We start from the raw sequence: 24,221 nt of genomic DNA on the forward strand, positions 1-24,221 counted from the left end.
ATGGTGGGAGGCTGGTGCATTGACTCACTTTGCTACCTAGTTATATTGAACCCAGGAATGCAGTTAAATCAAAGATGAAATAGACTAAAGGAATCACCTTGACTATAATGGAGTGTCCCCTTGAGGTGGGAGAGCTGATTTGTAGTTTCTTTGATTAGAGATTATGCAAACAAGTGTTAATTCAGTCCCTAGAAGGATTTTTGTGGAAAGTATGGTTTTAACATGATAAGGTGGGCAGAAAAGAACACATGAAACCTAAGCAAATGATTGATTCTATGCTCGTTTAAACCCGGTAGTCTAGAAAGGTATTGTCATCTAAAATCAAAAGTCCAAATTGGCAGCTCAATCTTTAAAAGCTCAAAAAAAAAAAACATTTTACAAAGGAAAACAAATGCAGCACAAACGCTGCTTGCATAAAAAATAAAAAGTATCACTTTTGGCAGATACCTACACCTCCACACTCTGCATTCCTTGCATATCTACCCTGATGGAATGCGACAACATTCTCAAAACACCTTAATGAAGAATGCATTTCAGAGATGTTTAAAAAGTCTAAAATTTGTTTTTTTGCAATGTGGTCTCCCCTCTCCACTGCAGTCACGGTGCTGCACGGTATAATTAAATAGTGTCCCTCCCATTGCAATGCTGTCACATGTGAGGGTGTGAGCTCTGACTGTTGAGATGAAGCAGTGAGGACACCTGCAGGATCTTCTGTGTATGAAAAAACAATAAACACACTCCACTCTCAGCTCTCCAGCGCTGTCATTACCCTACACCTTAATAATAATGAGCACTAGCCTAAACGCTCCATTCTCACCTCGCTCGGAACATGGCATCCAATACTGTACATATTCTCTTTGAAAAGAATACACATATAGAATACAAGCACAGCATTGCAATGGCAGATACACACAAGCAGCAAACTGCCAGATGATCATGCAAATGGATCAACTTTGCATTAAATGTCTTTTGTTTGTACTGAGTATCTAAGTGCAGTCCTGTAGGTCTGCTGTGAGACTGGGGGCAATGAAACTTGATAGAGTAATCTGCTTTGACATTTTACAACATTGGGTATTACATATCAGTGTGTACTTCAGATGGATGTGTGAATGAAACTTTCTTCCTCACATCTGAACACGCAACTTTGGTTTAACAAAAGCCAGCTTTGTGTCTTCTCAAGTGAAGCGTGGGAGGAGAGGCAAGCCTCTCAATGCATTTCCACACTCTCTGAAAACATTTACAACAAATCTCTCTAACGAGAGCTTGTGTGACAGCTGATAGTGAAGCTGCAGGGCTTTTCAAATCCAGGTGTGGGATGTTGTTTGAGTTTCAGGGTTTCAGTCCTTTAACAAATATGAACCCATTTACACAACATGCACTTCAGAAGTCTTAGCTGTATAGATTCTGTAACTCAAAACTAACAGGACTTTACTGTGTACTTTGAAAAAGTCAAGGAGAGAACAGGTTTGGGCAAGTGTCTTCACTGAAACCACAATGACTGTAAACACTATGAATCTCATTGTGAAGGTTTGACCATGCTGGATAAAGACAGAATGGTAGCAGGGAGTCGGAGGACGTGGTTCAAGCACAGGGTTGTGGATTTCTGTTATACTTTCAACCATTCAAAAACAAACGTTACCAAGCAGGCTCCTAACAAAATATCTCACAGTAACAGAGCAGGAGAGCACACGGCCCTCTCTCTGCAGTCCAAAAACTGACTGCTAGCACAAAGGGCTGTGCTTTAATACGGCCAGGCCAGGCTAAATTGGCAATCAGTTAAGCAATTTAGCCTGACCTGCTGTATTCACATGTTTAAAGTGACCCCATACACACATGGCTGGCGCCTGCCTGGTTGAATCTCGATTAGCAGAGGTTTTAGCCCTTTTTCTGCTAGAAAGACACCCTATACACATAATAATAATAATAATAATAATAATAATAATAATAATAATAATAATAATAATTCATCCTGCCACATGTATGAATAAAAGCCAAACCTTACAGATAAGTTTGAATAACCCTGGTGCGTTACATTGAATAATCACCAGCAGAAACACCAGGAGACCACATCATTAGCAGCAATGGTGCCCTGTTTACCGCAATGTATTTCCAAGATGGTATCAGATGGAGCAAGCCCAAGCAGAACCATTGGCAAAACAGAACACTGCTTGTAATGCGTGTTGAAAAACCACACCCACGCACCGCTCACTCTCTCCTTTCATGCTGCACTTTGAACATACTTAGTCCATTACGTCATCATGAGATACCTTGCAAGGACATGTTCCAATGCCCTGTACCATAATTAAACTAGAAACTCATCAATGAGTGCAGTAGAAGAAGACACAGAGGAATTGTATTGCATTGACGCCTATTAGCACTTATCTAGAGCTACCTCAAGAAAGGTCAATTATAAACGTTAATTATTTAGCAGTGCTTTTCGGATGATTGGACTTTAAACAGCAGGCGTGTCAAACTCCAGTCCAACTTAAACTCTCAATTAACTTAACTAATGTCATTATTTATTCAATTGGACACAGTTCTGATTTTTACCATTGTCTTTTACAGTGGATGATTTAATAAAGCCTTTATTCAAGGTACGCTATCTTTGAAACATTGAGACCTGCAGAGAAGTGTTACATTTGTCCAGTTAATCAAATAATTAGACCCATTAAGTAACTGAGATCTCGGGTGGAACCAGACACTACGTGCATTCACCATAGTTCACAATGATTCGACATGCTTTACCGCGCCTCTATGGGGTTTTACAATGTTTGTGCTTTACTACACTTTCACAGAGCTTTATTACACTTTGCTCTGCTTTTATTATTATTTATTTATTTATTTATTTATTTATTTATTTATTTATTTATTTATTAGCAGACGCCCTTATCCAGGGCGACTTAGTCATAAACAGAAATACATTTCAAGAATCACAGTAAAAGTATTAATACAATTAAGAGCAAGATAAAATACAATGGCTTTGGTTCTAGCAAGTACAAGCATATGACAAAATACGACCCAATAATGGAGCAGATAACAGTGTCAGTGATAGTTACATCAGGATATAATTAAATACAAAATACGACAGATTAAATGACACTTGACAGTTTACAGTACTCTAAAGTACAGGATTAAATGCAGTAAAATAGGGAGCAGATAAGAGCAAGTAAAGTGCATTTAAGGAAGAGTGATAAGTGTCCAGAGGGAAAAGAGGAGTTCTACAGGTGCTGTCTTTTAATATATAAACCTTTAATAAGGGGCCAGTCCTGGATCAGAACTAACGCTGGTCTGTTCAGAGTTCTGACACACAACTGTAGAACACAACCAGAAAGTACTAATGCATATCAACCATGTCCTGCTTAAAATTGGTTCGCTACATTTGTGTACAATGGCACCTCCATGTGGCAAGCCTTTGCAACTGCGCTGCTATTCCGAATCAATAGCAGACAGATAGAATTATCAGACAGCTGGGTTTTTAGTATGAGGGGTTGAGGGCTTCTAGTGAGGAGTTTTCACCCAAGGACTAACTATTCCAGTAGTGTACAGCGAGTTCCAGATATTTCTTACAACCCTCTGATTAGTTTACTGAACCAACACCTCTGCTGATGTATTATTCCGTTAATTATTTGATTGATGACCTATAAAACGTGACACATAATTGCTGTTGAGTAACAGAATTGTACACGCCTGTATTACTCAGCGTCGTTTGCTGACAGTTGAATTCATGCAAGTTACAGATATTAAAGATTTTTTTTCTTCCTATTAAGCCACTGAGGGAAGATCAAACAAATAGCATGTTATGTATTTAGATTAAATAGAACTAGTTTAACACACCACCCACCCTGACAAATTACAACATGTTATATACGTTGGATACGGCTTAATTATAGATTGATTGTAGCTCAGTTTCCTAAAGAGCGTTTATATTCATAAACCCTCTGAGACATACTCCCCGTAGGATATTCCAGCACTGACCAGTGAGGGTGTATACTGGTCAGAGTTGGTGGCTTGCTGGTGCAGGAGACTAGGTGCTGGTTGAGTTTTCTATTAGATGTGTTTACATCAGGGGAGCCAGCCATGCCCCTCACTTTTTGACAGAAACATGTGCACAGCGGTGGTAAAAGCACTATACAGGACACAATGTTTCGTTGCGGTCAAAATTCTGGTGGTCTACCACAGCCTAAAGGAAAAAAATATATATTTTTTCAGGTTCAATTCCCCTACGTCGCCGCTAGAAATCGTTCATATATGAACGAGGATGTAATGTTAATCAGAGACGCCCATTTTAAGTCTTTTTTAAACAACGATTGGTTGATGGCCACATGAGTGACAGCTCCAAAGTCTTCAACAACCAATCAGCGATGGATTTATTTAACCAATACAGCAAGTATCAAAACGAAAGAAAAGTTAGATAGACTGAAAGTTAGACAAGTGAGTTCTTTCTTTAGGGAGATTCGGAGATCACAAAGGAATCATACTAAATCGTACAAAGTGTTCATAAACCAAGAAAGAAATTAACAAAATATTAACTGTAGTGATGACTACCCAATCAAAACGCATTTCACTAAAGCACCAAGCAAATAGAAGTACTTTTTATTACGCGGTGCAGTATTTCAGTATCCTCGGGTTTCGAGTACCACTGAGTATACCATAGAGACATTACTGGACTGGGCACTAAATTGTTATATATAACCAAGCATGCTTAACGACCCTCTATATATATATATATATATATATATATATATATATATATATATATATATATATATATATATATATATATAATTTATTTATTAGCAGACGCCCTTATCCAGGGCGACTTACAATTGTTACAAGATATCACATTATTTTACATACAATTACCCATTTATACAGTTGGTTTTTTTTTACTGGAGCAATCTAGGTAAAGTACCTTGCTCAAGGGTACAACAGCAGTGTCCCTCACTGGGGATTGAACCCACAACCCTCCGGTCAAGAGTCCAGAGCCCTAACCACTACTCCACACATATATATATATATATATATATATATATATATATATATATATATATATATATATATATATATATATATATATATATATATATATATATATATATATATATATATATATAGATATATATATATATATATATATATAGATATATATAGATATATATATATATAGATATAGATATAGATATAGATATAGATATAGATATAGATATATAGATATATATATATATATATATATATATATATATATATATATATATATAGATATAGGATTTTGGTCAGTTGACAGGGATACACCAAATTAAATAAGGGACACACTGCCTATGGAGGCTTTACTTTTGTTTTGAACTAACGGTTTTTTTTTTTTCAGCGCGAGACACAGATTGCTTTTAAGGCGGGAAATATACAGAGAACTAGGATAATTGGAGAATGGAAAAATTAACGCTTCAGAAGACGATAATATTGGGGACGAGGCAGCGAAAATCTCAATTTCACCGCCCACCAAAGAAAAAAAAAAGAAAGAAAACAAGGCAACATATTAAATTATTTCTCCAGGAGTCACTCTCCACAGCAAAGCAAAAACGCCGCCAACGTTAAACGAAGTGGCTTTGTTGACAAGAAAGACAGAACTGCCACCTCGAATGATGGAAATGTATGGACGTGTTTATAGGCAGCGAAGCCTGCTTTAGCAAAACAGAGTCTTAATCCTCACCAGCAGACGTCAAACCTTCACACAGTAAGAAAGTGCTTTATTTCTATGCAGGGGTGTTAGTTTGTTCATTGTGGTAAAAAACTCGAAATATGTACTATAATAATCCTGTTTGGAGTTTGTGTTTCATGTCAGTTGTTAAATGAGTGACACATCTTTGTACAACTATTACCAGTAGTAATCTGACAATGTGTTTATTTATTTATTTTTTAACATCTGTCTTTGAAGAAGTTTAACCATAGATGTGGGTTAATATTTTTATTCAGTTTTACACAGCAAAGTTGCCTCAGGTAAGATTAGTCTCAAATTTAACATTATCTAGCTACTATTTTTCTGGCTTGCAGGTTTGATTGCTAGAAATATCAGCAGAACAATACTGTGTATACTGCATGATTTTTTATTCGTACCGAGATCTGGTGGTATTGTGTTAAACTGTATTACAGTATACTGCAGTTTTGATAGAGCTAGGCTGGCTGAGAAATGTATCCGAGTTTTGGTCTGTGGAAAAGATGACAACCCTAATTGGTTCTTGTATAACTATTTCAGTGGTGCACAGCAGAGTGCCAGATGTTTCTTTCAACCCTATAATTCATGAAAGGTAAACCGTACCAGAATGCATGGCGATGTGAATTGAAAAGCCTTAACTGCTCTAAACAGTCCTCGTGGACATGGAGTCATATGGTAATCTTACACCTTAATAAACATTGCAGTACTGTTGACATACTACACTTCCTCCATACCTGTAGGAGTCCTCAGTAAAATGAGAGTTCTGTAAGACACATTGGACCTCCCTCTTGGAACTTACTTGTCTCCTTTTGAGTGCTATTTAAATGGTGATCTACCAGGAAGACATGCAAGCTCTGTATTTATCAATGGTTATGGAGCCACGACTGTCCTTTTTATCCTTTTTGATTATTATTTGCCAGTGTATAACAATCTTACATTGGAACTAGCCTGTACCAAGTGCAATGCAATACACAGTCTTACTGCAACTCTATGGGGTCTTATCTAATACATGTAACTCCCCCAGTGGCCCTGGCCACATGCTATCTAAGTATTTTTTATTTAAAAAACCTGCTTTTAAAAATGGTCACAGATCTATAATAAACCCAAGCAGCACACCACAGGAATAATGGTTATTCCGCTAGAATTCAGATGGAATTAGCATCTGTTATTTAGTCAAAATAACGGCTGCAAATTCCTGTGAACTCCAATGCTGTATCTGTGGTGTTTCACTTGAATTCATTATGACTTTAAAAAAATATATCATCAGGACTAGAAAAATCATAACAAAAAATAACAACAGAACATTTATTATTGACTTGCGGCTGTAAGTTTAAAGTGTTCCCGTAAATCCTAGTGCTTGAGGGGTCTATGATACCTTTCCTGGATTTAATCATAAGATTTTATTTATTCATTTATATATTTTTAAAAACCTTTAAACATAAATGATAGCTTCCGTACAGGTCTTAGAAGAACTGTTTTTTTTCCCAAGAACAGGAAAATGAATGAATGAATAAATAGACAAGACGCAAATCAGCTTCATTTAGAAACTCGGATTTATTGCAGAGATGATGTTAGAAAAGACGATTGCATTCATACAATCTGTCCACAAAGAGGCAACAAAAGAGAAGCACAATACAGAACATTAAAAAAGGAGAAGCCCCCACCCCACACTCCCCCCATCCATCTCCAACACAAACATTTGCAACATATTTCTTTGGATGTTTGAGTTTTGCTTTTCCAAAAAAAATACAAGATTGTTGACACAGGCGCCAACTGATAGAGAACAGGACCTATAGAAAGATCTTTGAGGGGATAGAGAGATAGGAATGGGGGGGTCAGGGAGAGGGTTCTAAAGGGGTACTAGACTGTTCGGACTGATTGGTGCTCTGTTGGAGAGAAACGTGTGAACTGAAGAGGCCGAAACCCGTTCTCGAAGGGGGGGGTAGACGGTTTTAGTAGCGCTTGGTCTTGGTCGTGGAGGATTGTGAATAGGACACTTTGCTGCTGCCACCACCACCGCCGCTGCTGCCGCCGCTAAAGCCTCCGTATCCTCCACCACTCATAGAGCCTCCTCCCATTCCTCCTCCCATTCCTCCTCCAATTCCTCCTCCCATTCCGAATCCACTGCCGCCTCCTCCTCCCATTCCGAATCCACCGCCGCTTCCTCCTCCCATTCCTCCTCCCATTCCTCCTCCCATGCCGTATCCGCCGCCGCCTCCTCCCATTCCGAATCCGCCTCCTGAGACAGAGAGAGGGGTCAGTAGGAGACCAGACCACACACTGTAGAACTGGTGTACACACAAATCCAGAGTCCTCCAGCTTTTATAGGTATCACTAAATAATGAACTCATAATAACCTGGAAGGAGCTTAAATTAGTTCAGATCAGTAATTTAGGGAGAAGGAGGTTTTTGCATTGTCATATTAATAGGCGTTTTTCTCCATGCAAAAAATAGGAGATGATTAAAGATGGGAGTTAACGCTGTGCCCTACGTGTCCAACCACCGCTGATCTAAAAGAAACTTAAAAACGTTTCACTCCTTCTCAGTGTCCAGACTGCTAAGCATTAATCAGAAGATTTTTTACTAGATTTACTACTTATTCTGCATTTTTTTAAATCAAATTATTGTTATTAATTTATTATTATTATTATGATTTAAAGAAACATTTTCTTACCAGATGAAGATACACTCTGCTGCATGTGTACTGTGACTGCTCCACCGCCTGAGCTGATTCTGGGGAGAAAATGAAAATCCAAAGCTTAGATAAAAGATACAAATATTGCCTTCCTAAACAGCAACAAGACTTATGCCCTGCAGTCACTGCGTGTATAATTGTACCATGTTAAGTTTCCTGTCTATGTAGCTATTTTATTGCATAATGTTAATTTCAGTTTTGGCAGGGCAATTTCTCAAACTCCATAGAGTTTACAGAAACTATTTTAAAAATTTCTAAAACTGTAATTAAAAAAATCAAAGGGGATATACATGTACAAGTCTGGAGGACTAATAAATGGTTCATAAAGTCCCAACAGGTAATTATTTGTGGCGTTACATTTCACTTAAATTTACTGTGGGGTCACTGGACCCCCAGAAACCCACACTGTGCTTGTTTAGATAAGGTTTGGACGTTTCCTTACCTGCTCTCCTCTCCTTCCAGGAGTTTCCTGTAGGTGGCGATCTCAATATCCAGGGCCAGCTTGACGTTCATTAGCTCCTGGTACTCCCGGACCTGGCGGGCCATGTCCTGTTTGGCTTTCTGGAGAGCGGCCTCCAGATCTGCAATACGGGCCTTGGCGTCTTTCACTGCCAGCTCCCCGCGCTCCTCTGCCTCAGCGATCTGAGCCTCCAGGTTTCCGCGCTGTTGAACAGAAAGGATCATTAGTACTAGATGAGAAACCCTCACGGAAAGTACACTGCAACTGTGACGCAATGTGAACGGATGTGGACCAATCCGAAAAACATATTTTCTAATAAACACATAAATAATCTCAGACAAGTAATCTTAAAATCTTTTTTAAAACGTTGTAGTGCCATGGCAGTTATTTCGATGTCTTAAGATTAGACTGGATGAGATTCAATCATAAAAAGAATGCAGCCTCAACGAATATAGCCTTAATACATTTAAGTATCAGGACAGATTGAAGAGTTCGAGGGATCTGCATCTGCCCTCCCAGGAAGAGTATTCATGCATGGCTGCTGCAGACCCCATTGGGTGGGTCCTTGTTCCTGACTCTCACCTGGCCCTTAACAGATTCAATCTCAGAGGTCAGTCTGCTGATCATGCGGTTCAGTTCGGCGATCTCAGATTTGGTGTTGCGCAGGTCATCCCCGTACTGTCCGGCGGAGGTGGACATCTCCTCGTACTGTGGGACAGAGAGAAAAGAACAGGTTATATACAGACATATCTTTCACATATTAAGGAATACTTTCAACGTTAGGTGCCAAACCCAACAAACTGTGATACATGCTTTCACCTAGGGCAAGGCTGATCTTATTGAATCCTGTACATATACTGTGCTAAGAGAAATACAGACTAGCTATAGAGACTTTTGCTGAAAAAGATATCAATATTTTTATTATATATAGATAGATAGATACATATTTAATATATTGATATATGAGGGAATATATTAGTGTATTTAGTATGTATAATTATACATTTCCACATGTTGCACATATATGGGATTTCCACATAGCGATAGCCTGCTCTCTGCTCACCTTCTGCTTGTACCAGCTCTCAGCCTCGGCACGGCTCTTGGCAGCGATGTCCTCGTACTGAGCGCGCACTTCGGCCACGATGGAGTCCATGTCCAGGTTACGGCTGTTGTCCATCTCCAACACCACCGAGGTGTCCTTGATCTGGGACTGCATTTCGCGAAGCTCCTGCAAAGAAACAAAAACAGCACACAGGATGAGATGTTAGCAAAACTCTGCCTCTTTGTTTTCAGACTGAGGATCGATTGCTTGGGAATCGTCATCAAAGTATAAAAGATGTTCAACGCCATTTAGTTTTAAGCTTCTTCATTAGCAATGCCGTTGTGGCACTGCAATGGCATTGCAATGGTTCTGTACGATTGAAAGAGAAAGATATGATGGTATGAGGCATTGGTAGAATGGCATCACAGTGCCAATGGTATCATTGTGACCAAATACACACTTCTGGTGATCCCATTGGACTACAGAATCATGGTACCATATATGTAACAGACAGATAGTGTGCTACCGTTGTAGGTTCACTGTCCAATACCATTTTAGTTGTTCCAAAAAGTCATCTTAAATCAACTGGAGCTTTTTGTTGTTCCATGGCGTGAAGGGCGCTATATAAAAATAAATGTGTCTTGCATTGTATTTGTGTTTGTTTTTCCATTGCTCGTAGTGGTCTGCTCATGGGTCTACTGGCTAGAGTTTCTTCTGGGCAGTAGGCTATGATTATGTTGGGATCCAAGTTGGGTTTTACCTCTTCGTAGATGGCCCTGAGGAAGTTAATCTCATCCTGAAGCGCATCGACCTTGGCTTCCAGCTCAACCTTGTTCATGTAAGCACCATCAACATCCTACAAACAGAGAGAGGAATACAAGAAAAGACTTAGTACCACGACTGCATTCAATGCAATCAAACATACCGTTCTGTGGGACAGTGAGAATCATTCTGTGGGGTGTTTTTCAGTGTGTGTGTGTGTGTGTGTGTGTGTTCAACCCCACTGAGATTAGATATTTACCTTCTTCAGCAGGACGAATTCGTTCTCCACACTGGCACGCTTGTTGATTTCATCCTCGTATCTGTAGATGAAGATGTTTGTTTAGTTCAGTCCAAAAATCTGGTAGGGTCAAGATTATTAGTTTTGGAAACTGCTGAGGATATTGATAAGGGTACTTTGTTTGCCTGTATTGGCTCTTGGCCTTAGTTCTTGTGATTGAGGTTAAAGGAAAGCATTGCCCTAAAGAAGTGATTCTCAGAGTGCTGTGAGTGGAATATAACACAAGATGGCGCTGTCAGTTCTGCATGCAAGTTTATTTAAGATGACTTGTAAACAAGGTGGGGCGGACAGGGAGTATGGTTTCTTGGACTCACTTGTTTTTGAAGTCCTCCACCATGTTCTGCATATTAGACAGATCGCTCTCCAGCTTCATCTTGTCATTGCCCAGGGAGTCGAGCTGCCTGCGCAGGTTGGCGATGTACGCCTCGAACATGGCGTTGATGTTGGACTTGGTGGTGGTCTGTCCCTGCATTAGATTCCACTTGGTCTCCAGCATCTTGTTCTGCTGCTCCAGAAAACGGACCTATAAACAGGGAAGGGCAAGCAAATCAGGTCAGAAACGCACCTGGCCATGAGGAAGGAGGGGAATGCAGACATTAGAGTTGGATGCAAGTGCAAATTCTCTTTTCCTTTGCCATTTTTCTTTTTTTTTTCTTTTTTTCTTATAAAACACGACAACATTATAACTGACTGATACAATTGCATTACACTTGAAATACAGTGCAACACCTGTTTTGGCATTCAAACTTTGCCTTGCCACACCCTCTTCTCATTGCAGTTTGCTGAGGGAATTAAACTGTAACCTGAATACAAAAACAAATAAGATGCAATACTTCATTATAATATGCACTGGAATGCATATTACAGTCACTATATATTTTCTTTTAAGTTATAAAAACTTATCCATGCAACATTTTAACGTTTTAATAAATTGAACATCTGTTTGGGATAGCTGACTCTCTCTTTAATGAAGGGCGTTGTCACAGTGAGGTTTGCCCCAGGCTGAATGAACCAAGTTTTTTTTAAAACATGGCTGTAGCTTGAGCAGAATTATCTTTAGGTGGGGCTCGTTGAATGAATGTTAACGTTTACTTGCTGCAGCAAGTCTTTTATGCATGACTGTTGCAAGAATCCTGATTTTCTCACACTTTGGACTTACAGCAACGCCTATCTGTAAAAGCATGCCTGAAGTTCCATCTGAGGGCTAAACAAATACTAACAATGGCTGTCTAGCTAGCATTGGTAAACTCGAATTTGATCCTTTTGACATGCAACATCGCAGATTAAAATTTTAGTGCTGTGAGCTCAGTTCTCTGTGCAATAAAAAGGTAATAAAGAATCTAGTGAAGCCTTCCCTTTTTAATGTAATCTAAGATCAGCAGGATTATAAAATCGAATGCACCTTTTAATTTGACACACATTCTGAAAGCAAATGAACATTTACAGCTAGTATGCATTTGAACAGCTGTACCTGGTTACAATTATACCAAAGTCATTTAATATGATTTTGCATGCTTGTTCTGTGAATATGTTTTTTTTTACTGTATGCTATGTATTTAACTTACTGCAGTCAACTTTTAAAAGGGCTTGCATGTTACAATTTAACGTTTTAGAAGCTTGTCAAATTTTTCAATCACACCTAACTTGTTCGCGTCTACATAGCCATACAGAAGCCAGTTACAATCAACCCTGATTGGAATCTTGTTTTTCCCTTTACATCCTTACCCTGCATATGGTCTCTTATAACATCTCCTGGGACCAGCACTGCCACCACTTTAAAAAACTCAAACTCAAATAGATAAACTTTTGCTTGTAGTCTGCTTGACTAACAACTTCTAGTCTGCTTGACAAACAGTTGTACCCCTTTACAATTCTAAGTGATTACTTCTCCACCCCTGGCACCAGCTCCACAGCACATCACAAAACAGGGACCCGCACTCACCTTGTCGATGAAGGAGGCGAAGCGGTTGTTGAGGCCCTTGATCTGCTCCTTCTCCTGGGAGCGGATCACCTGGATGTTGGGGTCGATCTCCAAGTTGAGGGGGGCCAGTAGGCTTTGGTTGACGGTCACTGCGGTGATGGGGGCACCCATGCCGCCACCGAAACCTCCGCCACCGAAACCGCCACCCATCCCCATGCCGCCACCCATCCCCATGCCGCCACCATACCCTCCACCAAAGCCGCCGCCACCACCACCCATGCCGCCGTAGCTTGACATGGAGCTGAAGCTGGCTCCACCTCCATATCCCATACCGCCACCACCAGCACGACCACCGCCGAACGATGAGGACACGACGCTCATCCTGGACCGGCTTGGCATGATCAAGGAACGGCTTCCAAAGCCAACGCCACCGCCACCGCCACCGCTGCTGCTTCTGAAGCTCACTCCTGATCCTTTGAAGCCTCCGGCGCCTCCAGAGCCTCCAGAGCTGCTCTTGGTCGTGGTCATACGAATGGTGGAAGTCATCTTTGGTTCTAGTGTTTTCTTTTAGTTTGTCAAACTAGTGCAAGCTGGCATGAAGAGAGAAACAGAGAGCTAGAGAAAGTGAAGAGTCAGTGAGCGGATCAAGAAGGAGAATCAATCTCTCTGAAGAAGCAGAAGCTGAGGCTTGGCTTTTTAAAGCCTTCCTGAACTACAGGGTATGGGGGAGGCGGTACCCTGCTTCTCCATGGCTCCCTCCCACTCCCTCTCCCAGCTGAAGGCCCACCCATCCTGTCTGACAGGTATCAGCAGAGTGGAATTATTGTAAGATGATCGACCTGGGCACACCCAGACAAGAGAGCTAGTGGGGGGAGGGAGAGAGCAGGTTATGTGGTAGTAGCAGTAGTTGTTTTTTGCGGTACACTTTTAATAAGTGAGTCGATCCATTCTTTACTTAGGACAGGTTCCCGATTGAAGTGGGTTTAAAAGAGCTCTGGACTCTTGACCGGAGGGTTGTGGGTTCAATCCCAGGTGGGGGGACACTGCTGCTGTACCCTTGAGCAAGGTACTTTACCTACATTGCTCCAGTAAAAACCCAACTGTATAAATGAGTATGTAAAAAAAAAAAAAGTGGTATCTTGTAACAATTGTAAGTCGCCCTGGATAAGGGCGTCTGCTAAGAAATATATAATAATAAAAGAAATACACAGCAACTACAAAAGTCAAATACAGGCATACACTGACAAGCAAACATTTTATACACCCCAGGCAGCGGTTTTCACCGACATTTAATAGCATTTATGTTTGTAAAAACTTAGCATATTTGATTCCTAATTTGTATGCATGCTCCTGGTTTTTACAAAAGGAGCTTATTAGATAAAAAGCAACAGTATGTGAACTAATAATTATGATATGTAAAAGGAAAGCTTGAATTCCTCCCCTCACTCTTGGGTGTGCCCTATGAGCCTGGCTCTGATTGTGTCTAATGCACCCCACCCTTTATTCAACCAGGCGCTGCATTCTAAAGGAATTGAAGATGTCATTTATAACCTCCTACTGCTGCAGTTGAAGTGAGAAAAGCCTATTTGGCTCAAAGAGCAACAAGCTGTTTTCAAGGCGAAGAATGTGTTCCTCCAGATCACACTGCCTTTGGGTGGGGAGGGGAAGGCAAACAAACTGGACAGTCAGTGTTCTGCTTCTCTGATAAATTGCCCTTTAAAATGAAAACTGGGCTTTGAGTTTCTACACTGCAGGAACTACCTGTTGTGTTGTATAACATGGTCTTTCACATAGAACCTAGAAATTAGCGGCATACTGGGACATAATTTTACTACTGGAGATAGTGGATGGATGTTTGATATTTCTTCTTTGAAGGATCTGGTTTAAGTGCTACAATAGTGGTGCAAACATTTAACCTCTGGAGTCCTGGATTTCAAATCCAGTTCATTTCAAAAGTGAAGATCTAGTGATATCAGCTTGGCTATTGGTGGATAATCCAGTAAACCATGGTAAACTACAGCTATATCCAAAAGTTTTGCATCGCTCTATAAAATAAATAAATAAATTTTGCTTCATGAAGTTGAATGAAACCTGCTGAATGATGTTATGTTAACATATTGAATTACATACCACTTTCTAGTTTTCCATATTCTTAACAAAAAACTGAGAAATTGAAAAGAAAATACAGTACTACTATTATGGCTTCCGGTAAACTTTTGCAATATCATTTTGTAGTTTCTTTGATTACATGATGTTAAATAAAATATCTAGATTATGTTCGTATAGTTTTTTGTTTTAAATTAGGTCTCAGTCCTAAACTTGTCTGGTATTGTATATCTCTGCTCAGTGCCCAGTAAGAGGCCAGTACGTACTTGTTCCAATTCCAGACTCTTAACTGCTCACCAGTTCTGCTATTAACTTTGTAAAGAATAAGCCTTTTAAGTTTCCCATAATAAAAGCATAGCAAAGTGAAATAAAGCATAGTGAAAATATGGAAAAGCATATGTAAGCATTGTAAATCCCAGAGAGGCATGGTAAAGGAAATTTAAAACCATGGTAAACTATGGTAAATGTATAGTGTAGTCTTGGGGAACGTATGGGAAAACTGCTACTTTACTGAGGGAAACTTTTATAAGAGAAAACAAACCAGCGAGGAAGAAAACAAGCTTCAATACAATACAAATGGGGGATCAGTGCTAAAACTGCTAATGCTCATAACAGGAAGGTAGATTGGATTTCTTCTCTAAAACATGTAAGTGTGTTCGCTGTATTCATATTTGTTGTCAATACAGGAGTCTGTAAATCACTTTCAACACTTTTAAACAATGGCCACAGAGTCCATGTACACTAGGACAGTTCAGGCTTTTCAACTCACACCCAATGCATTCTGGTAAGTGTGGTCCTGCTATGAAAGGTACCTGAGACAGGTAAAACATACCAGAATGCATTGCGATGTGAGTTGAAAAGTCTGAAGTGTCCCAAACTGTCCTAGTGTACATGGAGTCTAATGGTAACCTTACAGAGTCCTATGAACATGCCAATACTGGTACGTTTGTAGCCAGGTGAAGTGCTACACTTACTATATGCCTGTAGGGGTCCTCAGTAAAATGAAAGACACATTGGACCTCCCTCTTGGAACTTACTTGTCTCCTTTGAGCGCTGTTTAAATGGTGATCTACAAGAAGACATGCAAGCTCTGTGTTTATCAGTGGTTGGAGGCGCCATTTCCTTATGGAATCACCGCTGTCCTTTTTAGCGTACTAGATTATGATGTGCCATTTGTGACAGCATAGGCTCTGCACATGGGGGTGCATGTGTGTTTGTGTGGGTGGTCCAGTGGTTAAAGAAAAGGGCTTGTAACCACGAGGTCCCTGGTTCAAATCCCACCTCAGCCACTGCCTCATTGTGTGACCCTAAGCAAGTCACTTAACCTCCTTGTGCTCTGTCTTTCGGGTGAGACGTAATTGTAAGTGACTCTGCAGCTGATACATAGTTCACACAGTCACCTTGGATAAAGGCGTCTGCTAAATAAACAAATAATAATGTGAGAGTTTGGTGGCTGGTGGCCATCTTGGTGAAGGGACAGCCTGAAACCAAGATGGCCACCATTTGCACAGGCAAATGGTAATGGAATTTTTTAATTGGGGGAGTGATTGATTGATTGATTGATTGTGTAATTGTTTTATTGTGAATGTGAGAAAAGTGTGGAATGTGGTCAGGTGGTGATTGAATCATGAATTATCAATCAGCCCCTGGACACATGGTATAAAAGGGAGAATGAACATTTGTAGTTTGTACTTTACGGTCTTTTATTTGTTACGTTTTTGAATAAAACCAGACTTTCTTTGTTCCTGAAACTAAACTGTGGAGTTGTTTTTGTGTACGGAGCCCCCTAATACTGCACTAGACAGGCACAACGAACATCACACAGTGTATAACTATCTTACATTGGAACTAGCCTGTACCAAGTGCAATGCAATACACAGTCGTACTGCAACTCTATGGGGTCTTATTTAAGATCTGTAACTCCCCCAGTGGCCCTGGCCACGTGCTAAGTATTTTTTGTATGTTTTTCTATTTAAGAAAACCTACTTTAAATTGTCAAATAAATGCAAGCGGCACACCACAGGAATAATGGTTATTCTACTGGAATTCAGATGGAATTATCATCAATTATGCAGTCAAAATAATGGCTACAAATAAATTCATATGAACTACAGTGCTATATATGTGGTGCTTTTTTTTCAAATAGTTTGAAAACTATTGATATTCTTATGAATTTGCGGCTGTAACTTTGTAGTGTTACCGTAAATCCTAGAGGAAGTGTTTATTTTTCAAGCACAGGAAAATGAATGAATATACAAATAGGCAAGACTCAAATCAGCTTCATTTAGAAACTCAGATTTATTGGAGAGATGTTGTTACAAAAGCCAAATGCATTCATACAATCTGTCCACAAAGAGTCAGTCAGTCAGTTTGTCGATCTGTTTCATTCTAAACTCTGGTCGGGTTGCTTAGAAAGTGGAGCTCACACTCAGTGATCCCTGGAAGGTAGGAGTGGTGGGGACAAAACCTCATCAGCTAATGCCCATTCTCTGCACAAGAGACTCTGCTTGGGAATGGGGACTATAACTGTATCCACACCCACTACCTAGAAAGGGGGCTGGTGTAAATGAATTCGCTTTGTAATTCATTCTTTTAAAGCTCCAGTGCTCAGTGATGTCCAGAACAGGGTGTGGGGTTTAAACACAGAAGGCTTTCAAGTTGACCCAAGCTTCCTGCCCCTCTGGTGCTTGAGGGTTAAAGAATACATTAAGCTTGTGTACCATAGCTAGTGGTACAAACCTGGTGCTTTTTCCCCTCTTAGATTCACACCCAGTAAATTATTGCACCTTACAGTCTTGTTCTAACAAGAGTCTCTAGAAGGCGCAAGTGCTAAAATAACAGTATATTAACTTAGCTCCCCTCAAGCCGAGAGGTATCACTGTAGCATAATGGACCCTGCAGCTTATGCAGTTGAGTGCATTTTCGACCGGAGGAATGCTTACTTGCTTGATCGATAGGGACAGACTGACTGGCAGACAAGCATAAGACAGGCAATTTGAGGTTTACTGGGGGGGTGGGGCGACAGAAGAAGCCCAATACAGAACATTAAAAACGGAGAGCCCCCCACCCCACCCCCACCACCATCCATCCCCAAGACAAACATTTGCAACATATTTCTTTGGATGTTTGAGTTTCGCTTTTCCAAAAAAAAAAAAAAAACAAGATAGTTGACTGAGGCGCCAACTGATCGAGAACAGGACCGATAGAAAGATGAGGGGATAGAGAGATAGGAATGGGGGGGTCAGGGAGAGGGTTCTAAAGGGGTACTAGACTGTTTGGACCGATTGGTGCTCTGTTGGAGAGAAACGTGTGAACTGAAGAGGCCGAAACCCGTTCTCGAAGGGGGGGGTCGACGGTTTTAGTAGCGCTTGGACTTGGTCGTGGAGGATTGTGAATAGGACACTTTGCTGCTGACACCACCACCGCCGCTGCTGCCGCCGCTAAAGCCTCCGTATCCTCCACCACTCATGGAGCCTCCTCCCATTCCTCCTCCGATTCCTCCTCCCATTCCGAATCCACCGCTGCCGCCTCCTCCTCCCATTCCGAATCCACCGCCGCTTCCTCCTCCCATTCCTCCTCCCATTCCTCCTCCCATGCCGTATCCGCCGCCGCCTCCTCCCATTCCGAATCCGCCTCCTGAGACAGAGAGAGAGAGAGGGGTCAGCAGGAGACCAGACCACACACTGTAGAACTGGTGTGCACACAAATCCAGAGTCCTCCAGCTTTTATAGGTATCACTAAATAATGAACTCATAATAACGTGGAAGGAGCTTAAATTGGTTCAGATCAGTAATTTAGGGAGCAGGAGGTTTTTTCTTTGTCATATTAATAGGCTATGCCCTATGTGTCCAACCCCCGCTAATCTAAAAGAAACTTAAAAAAAACGTTTCACTCCTTCTCAATGTCCAGACTTCTAAATGTTAATCACAAGATTTGTACTAGAATTACTACTTATTCTACCACTGCAGTTTTTTAAAAAATGTTGTTATTAATTTATTGTTATGATTTAAAGAAACATTTTCTTACCAGATGAAGATACACTCTGCTGCATGTGTACTGTGACTGCTCCACCGCCTGAGCTGATTCTGGGGAGAAAATGAAAATTCAAAGCTTAGATAAAAGATACAAATATTGCCTTCCTAAACAGCAACAAGACGGGATATACATGTACAAGTCTGGAGGACTAATAAATGGTTCATAAAGTCCCAGCAGGTAATTATTTGTGGCATTACATTTCACTTAAATTTACTGTGGGGTCACCGGACCCCAAGAAACCCACACTGTGCTTGTTTAGATAAGGTTTGGACATTTCCTTACCTGCTCTCCTCTCCTTCCAGGAGTTTCCTGTAGGTGGCGATCTCAATATCCAGGGCCAGCTTGACGTTCATCAGCTCCTGGTACTCCCGGACCTGGCGGGCCATGTCCTGTTTGGCTTTCTGGAGAGCGGCCTCCAGATCTGCAATACGGGCCTTGGCGTCTTTCACTGCCAGCTCCCCGCGCTCCTCTGCCTCAGCGATCTGAGCCTCCAGGTTCCCGCGCTGTTGAACAGAAAGGATCATTAGTACTAGATGAGAAACCCTCACGGAAAGTACACTGCAACTGTGACGCAATGTGAACGGATGTGGACCAATCCGAAAAACATATTTTCTAATAAACACATAAATAATCTCAGACAAGTAATCTTAAAATCTTTTTGAAAATGTTGTAGTGCCATGGCAGTTATTTCGATGTCTTAAGACTGGACTGGATGAGACTCAATCAAAAAAAGAATGCAGCCTCAACGAATATAGCCTTAATACATTTAAGTAAGTATCAGGACAGATTGATGAGTTCGAGGGATCTGCATCTGCCCTCCCAGGAACAGCATTCCTGCATGGCTGCAGCAGACCCCATTGGGTGGGTCCTTGTCCCTGACTCTCACCTGGCCCTTAACAGATTCAATCTCAGAGGTCAGTCTGCTGATCATGCGGTTCAGTTCGGCGATCTCAGATTTGGTGTTGCGCAGGTCATCACCGTACTGTCCGGCGGAGGTGGACATCTCCTCGTACTGTGGGACAGAGAGAAAAAAACAGGATTCAGTTATATATATACTTATATATTATACATATTAATGAATACTTTCAACGTTAGGTGCAAAACACAACAAACTGATGCATGCTTTCACCTAGGGCAAGGCTGATCTTATTGAATCCTGTACATATACTGTGCTAAGAGAAATACAGAGTAGTTATAGAGACTTTTGCTGAAAAAGATATCAATATTTTTATTATATATAGACATATAGATATTTAATATATTGATATATGAGGGAATATATTAGTATATTTAGTATGTACAATTATACATTTTCACGTGTTGCACTTATATGGGATTTCCACATAGCGATAGCCTACTCTCTGCTCACCTTCTGCTTGTACCAGCTCTCAGCCTCGGCACGGCTCTTGGCAGCGATGTCCTCGTACTGAGCGCGCACTTCGGCCACGATGGAGTCCATGTCCAGGTTACGGCTGTTGTCCATCTCCAACACCACGGAGGTGTCCTTGATCTGGGACTGCATCTCGCGAAGCTCCTGCAAAGAAACAAAAACAGCACACAGGACGAGATGTTAGCAAAACTCTGCCTCTTTGTTTTCAGACTGAGGATCGATTGCTTGGGAATCGTCATCAAAGTATAAAAGATGTTCAACGCCATTTAGTTTTAAGCTTCTTCATTAGCAATGCCGTTGTGGCACTGCAATGGCATTGCAATGGTTCTGTACGATTGAAAGAGAAAGATATGATGGTATGAGGCATTGGTAGAATGGCACCACAGTGCCAATGGTATCATTGTGACCAAATACACACTTCTGTTGATCCCATTGGGCTACAGAATCATGGTACCATATATGTAACAGACAGATAGTGTGCTACCGTTGTAGGTTCACTGTCCAATACCATTTTAGTTGTTCCAAAAAGTCATCTTAAATCAACTGGAGCTTTTTGTTGTTCCATGGCGTGAAGGGCGCTATATAAAAATAAATGTGTCTTGCATTGTATTTGTGTTTGTTTTTCCATTGCTCGTAGTGGTCTGCTCATGGGTCTACTGGCTATAGTTTCTTCTGGGCAGTAGGCTATGATTATGTTGGGATCCGAGTTGGGTTTTACCTCTTCGTAGATGGCCCTGAGGAAGTTAATCTCATCCTGGAGCGCATCGACCTTGGCTTCCAGCTCAACCTTGTTCATGTAAGCACCATCAACATCCTACAAACAGAGAGAGGAATACAAGAAAAGACTTAGTACCACGACTGCATTCAATGCAATCAAACATACCGTTCTGTGGGACAGTGAGAAGCATTCTGTGGGGTGTTTTTCAGTGTGTGTGTGTGTGTGTGTGTGTGTGTGTTCAACCCCACTGAGCTTAGATATTTACCTTCTTCAGCAGGACGAATTCGTTCTCCACACTGGCACGCTTGTTGATTTCATCCTCGTATCTGTAGATGAAGACGTTTGTTTAGTTCAGTCCAAAAATCTGGTAGGGTCAAGATTATTAGTTTTGGAAACTGCTGAGGATATTGATAAGGGTACTTTGTTTGCCTGTATTGGCTCTTGGCCTTAGTTCTTGTGATTGAGGTTAAAGGAAAGCATTGCCCTAAAGAAGTGATTCTCAGAGTGCTGTGAGTGGAATATAACACAAGATGGCGCGGTCAGTTCTGCATGCAAGTTTATTTAAGATGACTTGTAAACAAGGTGGGGTGGACAGGGAGTATGGTTTCTTGGACTCACTTGTTTTTGAAGTCCTCCACCATGTTCTGCATATTAGACAGATCGCTCTCCAGCTTCATCTTGTCATTGCCCAGGGAGTCGAGTTGCCGGCGCAGGTTGGCGATGTACGCCTCGAACATGGCGTTGATGTTGGACTTGGTGGTGGTCTGTCCCTGCATTAGATTCCACTTGGTCTCCAGCATCTTGTTCTGCTGCTCCAGAAAACGGACCTATAAACAGGGAAGGGCAAGCAAATCAGGTCAGAAACGCACCTGGCCATGAGGAAGGAGGGGAATGCAGACATTAGAGTTGGATGCAAGTGCAAATTCTCTGTTACTTTGCCATTTTTCTTTTTTTTTCTTTTTTTTTTATAAAACACGATAACATTATAACTGACTGATACAATTGCATTACACTTGAAATACAGTGCAACACCTGTTTTGGCATTCAAACGTTGCCTTGCCACACCCTCTTCTCATTGCAGTTTGCTGAGGGAATTAAACTGTAACCTGAATACAAAAAAAATAAGATGCAATACTTCATTATAATATGCACTGGAATGCATATTACAGTCACTATATATTTTCTTTTAAGTTATAAAAACTTATCCATGCAACATTTTAACGTTTTAATAAATTGAACATCTGTTTGGGATAGCTGACTCTCTCTTTAATGAAGGGCGTTGTCACAGTGAGGTTTGCCCCAGGCTGAATGAACCAAGTTTTTTTTAAAACATGGCTGTAGCTTGAGCAGAATTATCTTTAGGTGGGGCTCGTTGAATGAATGTTAACGTTTACTTGCTGCAGCAAGTCTTTTATGCATGACTGTTGCAAGAATCCTGATTTTCTCACACTTTGGACTTACAGCAATGCCTATCTGTAAAAGCATGCCTGAAGTTCCATCTGAGGGCTAAACAAATACTAACAATGGCTGTCTAGCTAGCATTGGTAAACTCGAATTTGATCCTTTTGACATGCAACACCACAGATTAAAATTTTAGTGCTGTGAGCTCAGTTCTCTGCGCAAAAAAAAGGTAATAAAGAATCTAGTGAAGCCTTCCCTTTTTAATGTAATCTAAGATCAGCAGGATTATAAAATCGAATGCACCTTTTAATTTGACACACATTCTGAAAGCAAATGAACATTTACAGCTAGTATGCATTTGAACAGCTGTACCTGGTTACAATTATACCAAAGTCATTTAATATGATTTTGCATGCTTGTTCTGTGAATGTTTTTTTACTGTATGCTATGTATTTAACTTACTGCAGTCAACTTTTAAAAGGGCTTGCATGTTACAATTTAACGTTTTAGAAGTTTGTTAAATTTTTCAATCACACCTAACTTGTTCGAGTCTACATAGTCATACAGAAGCCAGTTACAATCAACCCTGATTGGAATCTTGTTTTTCCCTTTACATCCTTACCCTGCATATGGTCTCTTATAACATCTCCTGGGACCAGCACTGCCACCACTTTAAAAAACTCAAACTCAAATAGATAAACTTTTGCTTGTAGTCTGCTTGACTAACAACTTCTGGTCTGCTTGACAAACAGTTGTACCCCTTTACAATTCTAAGTGATTACTTCTCCACCCCTGGCACCAGCTTCACAGCACATCACAAAACAGGGACCCGCACTCACCTTGTCGATGAAGGAGGCGAAGCGGTTGTTGAGGCCCTTGATCTGCTCCTTCTCCTGGGAGCGGATCACCTGGATGTTGGGGTCGATCTCCAAGTTGAGGGGGGCCAGTAGGCTTTGGTTGACGGTCACTGCGGTGATGGGGGCGCCCATGCCGCCACCGAAACCTCCGCCACCGAAACCGCCACCGTGTCCGCCTCCGAAACCACCACCCATCCCCATGCCGCCACCCATCCCCAAGCCGCCACCATACCCTCCGCCAAAGCCGCCGCCACCACCACCCATGCCGCCGTAGCTTGACATGGAGCTGAAGCTGGCTCCACCTCCATATCCGCCACCGCCACCACCAGCACGACCACCGCCGAACGATGAGGACACGACGCTCATCCTGGACCGGCTTGGCATGATCAAGGAACGGCTTCCAAAGCCACCGCCACCGCCACCGCTGCTGCTTCTGAAGCTCACTCCTGATCCTTTGAAGCCTCCGGAGCCTCCAGAGCCTCCAGAGCTGCTCTTGGTCGTGGTCATACGAATGGTGGAAGTCATCTTTGGTTCTAGTGTTTTCTTTTAGTTTGTCAAACTAGTGCAAGCTGGCATGAAGAGAGAAACAGAGAGCTAGCGAAAGTGAAGAGTCAGTGAGCGGATCAAGAAGGAGAATCAATCTCTCTGAAGAAGCAGAAGCTGAGGCTTGGCTTTTTAAAGCCTTCCTGAACTACAGGGTATGGGGGAGGCGGTACCCTGCTTCTCCATGGCTCCCTCCCACTCCCTCTCCCAGCTGAAGGCCCACCCATCCTGTCTGACAGGTATCAGCAGAGTGGAATTATTGTAAGCTGATCGACCTGGGCAC

General features: G+C 41.3%; 2 protein-coding genes and 1 pseudogene across 2 annotated transcripts; 1 reads left to right on the forward strand and 2 right to left on the reverse strand.

The window, feature by feature from the left end:
* Positions 1 to 18,156, forward strand: part of LOC117967034 (intermediate filament protein ON3-like) — a 37,509-nt pseudogene extending 19,353 nt beyond the window's left edge.
* Positions 7,246 to 13,566, reverse strand: LOC131720876 (keratin, type II cytoskeletal 8-like). The gene is made up of 9 exons (XM_059013206.1): positions 12,910 to 13,566; positions 11,282 to 11,490; positions 10,929 to 10,989; positions 10,668 to 10,763; positions 9,929 to 10,093; positions 9,448 to 9,573; positions 8,848 to 9,068; positions 8,385 to 8,443; positions 7,246 to 7,949 (listed from the first exon to the last, which is right to left on the reverse strand). The coding sequence occupies exons 1-9, from the start codon at positions 13,432 to 13,434 to the stop codon at positions 7,663 to 7,665; spliced, it is 1,749 nt and encodes a 582-aa protein (XP_058869189.1). The 5' UTR covers positions 13,435 to 13,566; the 3' UTR covers positions 7,246 to 7,662.
* LOC131720875 (keratin, type II cytoskeletal 8-like) lies at positions 17,274 to 24,048 on the reverse strand. The gene is made up of 9 exons (XM_059013205.1): positions 23,378 to 24,048; positions 21,756 to 21,964; positions 21,403 to 21,463; positions 21,138 to 21,233; positions 20,399 to 20,563; positions 19,916 to 20,041; positions 19,312 to 19,532; positions 19,021 to 19,079; positions 17,274 to 18,630 (listed from the first exon to the last, which is right to left on the reverse strand). The coding sequence occupies exons 1-9, from the start codon at positions 23,918 to 23,920 to the stop codon at positions 18,353 to 18,355; spliced, it is 1,758 nt and encodes a 585-aa protein (XP_058869188.1). The 5' UTR covers positions 23,921 to 24,048; the 3' UTR covers positions 17,274 to 18,352.
* Between the last annotated feature and the right edge of the window lie 173 nt (positions 24,049 to 24,221).

This window comes from Acipenser ruthenus, chromosome 45 (genome assembly GCF_902713425.1).
Source record: "Acipenser ruthenus chromosome 45, fAciRut3.2 maternal haplotype, whole genome shotgun sequence".
Lineage (NCBI taxonomy): Eukaryota > Metazoa > Chordata > Actinopteri > Acipenseriformes > Acipenseridae > Acipenser > Acipenser ruthenus.